Source organism: Sylvia atricapilla, chromosome 1, assembly GCF_009819655.1.
Source record: "Sylvia atricapilla isolate bSylAtr1 chromosome 1, bSylAtr1.pri, whole genome shotgun sequence".
In the NCBI taxonomy this organism is placed as follows: domain Eukaryota; kingdom Metazoa; phylum Chordata; class Aves; order Passeriformes; family Sylviidae; genus Sylvia; species Sylvia atricapilla.
In genome coordinates, this window is record NC_089140.1 from 151,625,025 (window position 1) to 151,633,999 (window position 8,975).

Below are 8,975 nucleotides of genomic sequence, written 5' to 3' on the forward strand. Positions count from 1 at the left end.
AAGAGCTTTTTCCATGCCTTGGAGGACAATATCTCTCCCTCCCCTCTGCCCCCATGTTCACCAGGTTGGGTATTCCCTCCCCAGATTCCTGCAATAACACCTGGATGAGCCTCTGGAGCATCTTCACCTCTGTCCAAGTCTTTGGATGGGAGGAAAAGCTCAGAGTGGTCTGGAGTGAGGAGAAAAAGTTTTTTACAACCCTTTTTTTTTGTTCAGGATCCTCCGAACACCTTCCCAGTCCAAGGGGTGGATGCTGCCTTGCCTGACACATCTCAGGTGTAATTTTCTGGGCAGCCTCATCCGTGTGTTAATGACTCCCATCTCCCCGTGGTCCCAACTGGCCTTAATTCCTGGCCAAAATTAGTGGTTGGGAATCACACCCTCCTCTCCTCCCTGCACATCTCAAATGTCTTGGGGAGGAGTAATTGCTACCAGGGTTGATTGGCATTATGGGAGGAGGGATTTCCATGAGCTGCAGTGGGATTTGTAGGATCATGGAATGGTTTGGGTTGGAAGGGACCTTCGAGATCATCCAGTGCCACTCCCTGCCTTTGGAACACCTTCCATTATCCCAGGGTGCTCCAACCCCATCCAACCTGGCCTTGGACACTTCCAGGGATCCAGGGGCAGCCACAGCTTCTCTGGGAAATCCATTCCAGGGCCTCACTCCCTTCCCAATAAAGATTTTCTTTCCAATATCCCCGTTTAAACCTCCTCGCTTTTACTTTATTTTTTATGTTGTAAAAAACATAACCTTTTGCTCTTCAACCATGCTCAGGATGATTTATTTTCCCTTTCTATTATCCATGGGCACAAGGAAGTTTTTCTGCAGCAAAGGCACAGCAAATCAAGAAAAAAAATAACAACCACCCAGCCAGTTTTGCTTTAAAGCAGCAAAAAAAGAAGAAAAAAAAGCCGACTGTGTTTTCCTGCAGGCTGGGAGAGCCTCTGTTTCCACGACTGCAGGAAGAATAAATCCAACCCAATGAAATATTAATTATTAGAGTCTGTCCAACTGGGATTCCTCAGTGCTTTCAGAGAACGGAAAGATTCTGGCACACAGGAGAAAAAAAAACCCACAAATCTCTTTTTGTTGTTGTTGTTGTGTTTTTGTTGGGCTTTTTGTTGTTTTTTATGAGGAAATATTGTATGATGAGTAAATTAGGAGCTTTGGGTTGGGGGAAGGGAGGGGGCTTGAATTGCTTTAGGATGGGAAATATAAAAATTCCCGAAGAGGGTTGGGAAGAGATCCTGCTGTAAATAAGAGGAAAATGTTCTTTCACACTGTAGGAGGGGGTGAAGGAAAGCAGAAGTTGATTAATAAAAGAGAGACACATCCCTGAAAATTCCCTGTTCTGCAGAACTTGGGAAGAAATCCTGCAACTCGAGCAGCCCCAGGCTCCAGCCTGAGGCAGCCCTGCTCTGCGCTGCTCAAAGCCCCTTTTGTCCCCGTTGTTGTTGTTTACCAGGCTTGGGTTGGAAGCACAACACAGAGCGTCATCCCTTGGCTGAGCAATGTTTTGCAGATCTGGGAGCTTCAACTCGAGTTAAAGCAATCCCATGATTTTTTCCAGAGCAAAATTCCTCCAAAAAGTGCTGTTTAGGAGAAAGGAGAGGCTCTCAGGGCACATCTGGCAATGAAAAGCATTTGTTGTCTTGTTGTTGTTTATTTTTCCAGCCCCTTTTTACCCTCGTTTCTCTGCAGCCTCTGGAAACATCTCTATCAAAGATTTGGCCTCTCTGGGATCCCTGTTTCCCCTATAAACCTCTCCAAGTTTCCTCAGCAGCTCGACACAAAGCTGCAAATCCTTCTCATGAGGGGAAGAAAATGATTTCTTCGCTATGGTGCTCGGTACCTGAGAGAACAACTGGAGATGTGTCAGGGAAGGTTAGGCTGGATTTCAGGAAAAGGCTCTTCATCCAGAGGGTCTTTGGGCACTGGAACTCCCAAGGGAAGTGGTCACAGCACCAAGAGTTCCAGAAGTGCTTGGAAAAAGCTGTCAGGCACAGGGTGGGATTGTTTGGGTTGTCCTGTGCCAGGACCAGGAGCTGAACTTTGATGATCTTTGTGGATCCCCTCCAACTCAGGATATTCCATGATGATTACCCTGCTGTGGCTTTGGAGGATGTCCGAGGAAAAGGTGAATGAATGGATTGCTGGAAGGCACAATTCCAAGTGGTAGGAATTGTGAGTCCAGGTAGCTGCTGGCCCTGGCTGAGGTCGTGTGGCTCCAACAACAGCAAAGCAACGTGAAGGAAGGGATTCCCAAGGATGCTGGAAGAGGAGGTGAGGACAGATGTGCAGATAAGAGGAGTTGTTAATTTTGCCCAGAAGTTTCCGTTCTGTGGCTCCAGCTGCACCCAAAATAGGATGAAATTCCAGGAGAAACCCCTCTGGAGATGGAGAAGGTGCAGAAGGAGCATCTCCCTCCCAAGGCTGCAGGACAGAGAATGGCAAGACAGACACTGAGGGGCTGGAGAGTGTCCAGAGAAGGAAAGAGAGCTGGGGAAGGGTCTGGAGCACCAGGAGCAGCTGAGGGAGCTGGGAAAGGGGCTCAGCCTGGAGAAAAGGAGGCTCCAGGAGGACCTTCTGACTCTCCAAAACTCCCTGAAAAGAGGGTGCAGCCAGGGGTGGGTCAGGCTCTGCTCCCAGGGAACAAAGGACAGGACGAGAGGAAACGGGCCTCAGGATGTACCCGGGATGGTCCAGGTTGGACATCAGGGAGAATTTATCCACAGAAAGGGTGGTCAGGCATTGGAAGGAGCTGCCCAGGGAGGTGGTGGAGTCCCTATCCCTGGAGGCATCCAAGGAACGCCTGGATGTGCACTCAGAGCTCTGGTGGGGGATGCTGGAGCCGCAGGGCTCAGGGCTGAGAACAAAATGACAAAAAGGTTGGGATTCACCACAGGACGAGACGATGACCACAATACTTTATCTATTCCTCCTGCTCGATGTCCACACCCTCCTGGGGGAATCTGGCCAAGCTCTTCCATCCTTCAGGGTCCATTTTCTCCCCAGCAGCATGGGGCAGCTGAAGGAGGACACGGAATGGGACTCCTCATGGGCGAGCCAGGCGGGGCCCTGGGCAGGCAGTCAGGTTGCACAGGAAGCTTTGGCAGCAGTAGGAGGTGTAGGTGATCAATCCCAGGAGGAAGTTGTGGTGTGGGCAGGTGCTGGAGCACTTCTTGGTGATCCTCTTCCATATGGACAGAGAGCCTGGCCCAGAGAAGGGAGAGAGCAGGTTAGCAGTGGGGTTTATCGAGTGATCCTTGTGCAGGATGGGGTTGGGTTGAAGAGTCCCATTGTCCTCCCCATAGTCCAGGGATTGTTGGTGACCTCCTACACGAGGAATTCCCTATCTGTGTTAGGCATCCAGCACTTCCCAGCATGGATCCTCATATCAAGACCTTTTCAGGTGTACAATGACAATGTTCATTCCTGGATTTAAATCGCATTTCCAGGCTTCTCCGTTTGAGGGGAATCATTCTGTTTCCCTCTATATCTGGCTTGGATCAGAAAAAGTGTGACCATGAGGAGCTGGTCAGTGACTGTTCCCTCTCCCACCTCAAATCCTGGGGTCAGTTTTTGGCCCATCACTACAATAAATTAGGAGCTCTAGCATGTCCCGAGGAGGGAATGGAGATGGGGAAGGGCCTGGAGCACCAGGAATAGCTGAGGGAGCTGGGGGGCTCAGGCTTGAGAAAAGAAGGCTCAAGGGGGAACTTTTCACTCTCTGCAATTCCTTGAGGGTGCTGCCAGGTTGGGGTCAGGCTCTGCTCCCAGGGAACAAGGAATCAAGGTTCAAATTTATTCATTTATTTATTTATTCTCCCTCTGAAGGATCCTTCCCCTTCTCTCAATGCCCCCCGTGATTTTCCACGCAGGAATAAAACAACAGCTGAAGAGGACAATCTCAGTGTGTGATGGGGAGAAGGATTTCAAACCTCCAGGAATGCCAGGCTGGGTTAGGAAAGAAGAAGGGTCTCAAACCTCCGGGAATGCCAGGCTGGGTTAGGAAAGAAGAACGGTCTCAAACCTCCGGGAATGCCAGGCTGGGTTAGGAAAGAAGAAGGGTCTCAAACCTCCAGGAATGCCAGGCTGGGTTAGGAAAGAAGAAGGGTCTCAAACATCCAGGAATGCCAGGCCGGGTTAGGAAAGAAGAAGGGTCTCAAACCTCCGGGAATGCCAGGCCGGGTTAGGAAAGGAGAAGGGTTTCAAACCTCCAGGAATGCCAGGCTGGGTTAGGAAAGGAGAAGGGTCTCAAACCTCCAGGAATGCCAGGCTGGGTTAGGAAAGGAGAAGGGTCTCAAACCTCCGGGAATGCCAGGCCGGGTTAGGAAAGGAGAAGGGTCTCAAACCTCCAGGAATGCCAGGTTGGGTTAGGAAAGAAGGATTTCAAACCTCCGGGAATGCCAGGCTGGGTTAGGAAAGGAGAAGGGTCTCAAACATCCAGGAATGCCAGGCCGGGTTAGGAAAGGAGAAGGGTCTCAAACCTCCGGGAATGCCAGGCCAGGTTAGGAAAGGAGAAGGGTCTCAAACCTCCGGGAATGCCAGGCCGGGTTAGGAAAGGAGAAGGGTCTCAAACCTCCAGGAATGCTAGGCTGGGTTAGGAAAGGAGAAGGGTCTCAAACATCCAGGAATGCCAGGCTGGGTTAGGAAAGAAGGGTTTCAAACCTCCAGGAATGCCAGGCTGGGTTAGGAAAGGAGAAGGGTCTCAAACCTCCAGGAATGCCAGGCTGGGTTAGGAAAGGAGAAGGGTCTCAAACATCCAGGAATGCCAGGCTGGGTTAGGAAAGGCTCCACCTCCCTCTTGTGCTTCCCGACGACTCCTTCAAGCCCAGCACAAACCCATCCCAGACCTCACACCCCATTCCTGAGCCCTCACCGGGGGACACAGAGGCAGCACCTACCGATCCCCACAGAGGCCACGTTGGTGACACAGAACTCGTCCTCGTCCGAGCACTTCTCGGCCTTCAGGCACCTCCAGTTGCTTTGCTCCCAGTTGCAGGTGTAGCAGTAAAGGGCATTTGCTGCAGGAAGAGACGGAAAACAGGGAAGAGGTGATGCCTTGAGATTTTGCTTTCATGTATTTCAGATTCTGTGCTGCCCAGGGGTGAGTTCTGAGCCTCATATTAAGTGTCAGTGTGCTCTCTTCACAGAGCAGGGAGACAAAACAAATCCTTTTCCTGCTGGACACCAAGGACAACTTTCAGGCCCAAAAGCACAAACAAGGGTGGGCTGAAGAGAGAAAACAAGAAGGATGGGACCTCACAACCTGGACCTGTAATTGGACAATTAAATCCCGATATGCAAATAGCCCAAAACTTATAAAAATATAAGACTTTGTGACTGGTCAGCCATTTTGTGACCATTTTTAGTCCATCCTGGGTTCAGCCTTGGTCAGGCCCCTGACCTGCCCAAGGAGGATCCTGAAGGCCTTTCAATAAATATCTAATTTGTTCTCTAGCTCTGTCCAGTCTCTGTTCCAGGTCAGCCTTCCCAGGGCATCAGAGGGAGATGGGATCCTCCCAGCCATGGTGAGGCCAGGAGGAACAGGGCAGGGATTGTCCCTCTGTGCTGCGCCCTGGTGAGGCCACTCCTCAAATCCTGTGTCCAGTTTTGTCCCCTCAGGACAAGAAAGACTTTGAGGGGCTGGAACATTTCCAGAGAAGGAAACGGAGTTGGGAAAGGATCTGGAGCACCAGGAGTGGCTGAGAGGGCTCAGCCTGGAGAAAAGGAGGGACGTCCTGGCTCTCCACAATTCCCTGACAGGAGGTGACAGCCAGGGGTGGGTCGGGCTCTGCTCAAAGAGAACAAAGGACAGGAGAAAAGAAAAAGGCCTCAAACTACACCAGGGGAGGCTCAGGTTGGACATCAGGGAGAATTTCTTCACAGAAAGGGGCTGCCCAAGGGAGGTGGTGGAGTCCCCATCCCTGGAGGTGTCCAGAGAATGCCTGGACATGGCACTCAGAGCTCTGGTGGTGATCAAAGGTTGGACTTGAGGATCTCGGAGGTCTTTTCCAACCTAAAAGATTCTGGGGTTCTGTGAAATGGCAGCAGCAAAAATGATCCCCTACTTTTTATGGAATCCCAAATACAAAAGGTGCAGGTCTGATAAAAGCCATGAAAGAACAAATCCACTCTTCCAGTGCCGCATCCAGCCTGGCCCTGGACGCTTCCAGGGATGGGGCAGCCACAAATTCTCTGGGAATCCTGTGCCAGGCCCTCACCACCCTCACAAAGAAGAATTTTTTTTTCCATATATCCAACCTAAATTTCAATTTGATAGGCTGAGGGCACCAAGTCTGATGTGATGCTTGGAGCAGGGAAGGGCAGGGACTCCTGGAAGAGTTTCCAAGGCTGTCCCCAGGCCTGGGGTCATTTTTTCTACTCACTGGGGACTATTAAACTGCAGCCTAATTAGGCAGAAAGCACTGGCAGATGAAGAGGGTTAATTGGGACCTCCACAGCTTAGAAAAGTCAGGCTCCCACGCCTTTGTCTTTGGGTGGGACATCAGTGCCCCCCCAAAAAGAAATCCAGAACCTGGTTTAAAGGACAGAGAAAATGAGGAGAATGATTTTTTACTCTTTGCTGTGAGAATTCGGCCCTAGGACACATGCAGAGAATGCTTAATTTTTACTGCCAGGATAATCCAACATGGATTAGGCCAGGCTTCATTTTGGCACTGAGGACAACCTCCCTGTCTCCCGGGCCTTGTTAACACTTGGAAATCTATCAGGATCACTGTTCTGGTGAGTGAACAAAGCTAAATAGCAGAAAGGTATTCTTAGGCCACAATGAACCAGAAATAACTATTCTGAGGAATTCTTTTTCTGCACCAGACGTGTGGCACAATTCCAAACGCTGGCAAAGCCTGTCCCGCTCTCCAAAATGAGGATAAGGTTTATTCTGTCTGGTCTATAGATGATGTAGAATCATATTCCTTAAAAAAGGCTCTGATTTAATTTACCATCTCTCGGTGAAATAAAGTGCACCATCTGTAACACAATTACTATGCAAATACCCACCCCCATTAACCCGTTCAGCCCACATCCCAACTTCTCCCTAATTCCCTGACTTTGTCCCAAAATCTCTGAAGTCAGAAAGCTGTGGAGTCTTGAAGATGGGTAGAAACAGATGCACAGGGCCAGATGTTGGAGGTGTGGCCCTCGTGGACCAGGAACACAGAGCATTGTACTGTCTTCATCAAAATATAGGAATAACCACAACCTTGCACCACCCTGACAGGAAAACACCCTGTGAAGTCTCTCAGAGGCAGTCCAGTGGGAACTGCCTCCTTTTCTCTGTCTTGTTTCAATAAAAATCCAGTAGGACAGGGAAATTTCCAGTCAGAAAATAAACTTTTTTGCACACCCAGACCGAGATTCTAGATTTAAAAAAACTCTAAACGAGCTCTGTGTCCTTCCCCAGCACCATTCCAAGAGCTGAGGAGCTCTCTTCCATGATTGCTTCCCCTGGATATGAAACACTCCTACCTTTAAAACACTCAGCTGTACCTTATCTAGGAGCAAACCTCACCTTGAGCTGCAAACAGGACCAAAGCCAGCACCGCAAGGAGGAACAACTTCATCTTCTTCCAGTCGTCTCCGCAGCCCAGGAAAAACACCCTCACCTGGGGACAGGATATAAATCTTCCCTGCCTTTGGACCGAGTGATGAGGAAGCCAACGATTTGGAAAGAGTGGGCAGGGATCATGGATTAGATGAGAGGCCAGGAATGCACATGGGTTGTTTTCTCACCTCAGCGTTGCCTTCAGGCTGCGCTGGCAATTCCAGGGAGCAGTGAAAGCACTCTGGGAATTCACATCATTTATTGGGATTAATCCTTTAATTCCTCTCTGGTTAGGCCAGCAGTGCTGCTGGTGTCTGGGTGGGGGTTTTGTTCTGATCATCGCATCTGTGGCCAGGTTGTTTCCTTTTCTCCAAGAAAAACGGCAACAAGTGGCGTAAAATAATGGAATTATCTGGGTGGGTTATGCCAAGTCCATTTCCAGGGTTAGACCTGGAGAACTCCCAACATCTACAGTCAGGGTAAACCAAGCTGGATATTCATGGGGGCAGGAAATGCATAACTTGGTTATCTACAAAGTCATAAATCATAAAATCATCAAATGGTTTGGGTTGGAATGGACCTTAAAGACCATCTTGTTCCAGCCCCCTGCCAAAGACAGGGAAGCCTTGCAGGTGCCTCCAAGCTCCATCCAAATCTGGCTTTGAACACTTCCAGCAAGGGTCAAAAATATCTTTGTCCCCTTTTCCATGGAGCCTCCAATTCAAAGTCCTGCTCAATACCAAATGTATTTGAGACAAAAATGTTCTCAGCCTTTACGATTTCTCTGCATGAAGAGGGCGGAGCTGGAGCTGATAACTTCATCCCTTCTGGGGCTTCCATCTGACTGCCTGTCCCACTTAGGCTTCCAAGGAAAGAGTTATCGGGATGTTTAGTGCTGGACATCAGCAGACATCTCCATGAATCACCAAGGCACCAAGGAGCAGAGAGGGTGGGGCAGGAGGAGCCCCTTGGAGTGAAGCCACTTGGGCAATCAGGTGTCTGCTTAATCCCTTCCTTCTCCATCCTGCAGGAGAAGAGACTGACACAGCCTGGGATTTAGGGGATGGAGAAGCAGAAGAGGCAGAGGGTGCAAAAACATGTGGAAGGAAGATAGATGATATGAGGGTTAAAATGATTTTCTTGGCAGGAGCCAAGTGAGAGGAGCAAAATTCCCTGAAACAGAGGAGATGCTCATCCAAGACATTCAGAGCATCCAGTGGGATCAGTCACTGACTAGAGTGAAGGCACGACCATAAGTTCAAAGAGACACAAAACCCCACCACATCTTCCTTTTCAGGGAATCAAAGTCGAGGGGAAAATCTTGCAGAGAGCTTTTTTTGCTCGATTCAGAGATTTTTCAGAGGTTTCTGACACCAGGGACTCTGCTGACGTAAAACCGGA

The 8,975-nt window shown here is 49.6% G+C and overlaps 1 protein-coding gene across 1 annotated transcript; it reads right to left on the reverse strand.

Annotated features, from left to right (window-relative positions):
* Window positions 1-3,059: 3,059 nt before the first annotated feature.
* LOC136372350 (lymphocyte antigen 6E-like) lies at window positions 3,060-7,593 on the reverse strand. Its single transcript, XM_066336955.1, has 3 exons — window positions 7,542-7,593; window positions 4,912-5,031; window positions 3,060-3,217 (listed from the first exon to the last, which is right to left on the reverse strand). Exons 1-3 carry the CDS (start codon window positions 7,591-7,593, stop codon window positions 3,060-3,062), a joined length of 330 nt encoding a protein of 109 aa, XP_066193052.1.
* Window positions 7,594-8,975: the final 1,382 nt, after the last annotated feature.

Excerpts from the sequence above, each read along its gene's own strand:
- LOC136372350 (XM_066336955.1), bottom strand. The coding sequence starts at position 7,593 with ATGAAGTTGTTCCTCCTTGCGGTGCTGGCTTTGGTCCTGTTTGCAGCT. Across the intron at positions 5,032-7,541 it reads GGTCCTGTTTGCAGCTCAAG|CAAATGCCCTTTACTGCTAC; the intron begins GTGAGGTTTGCT and ends CTCTTCCTGCAG. Across the intron at positions 3,218-4,911 it reads CGTGGCCTCTGTGGGGATCG|GCTCTCTGTCCATATGGAAG; the intron begins GTAGGTGCTGCC and ends TCTCTGGGCCAG.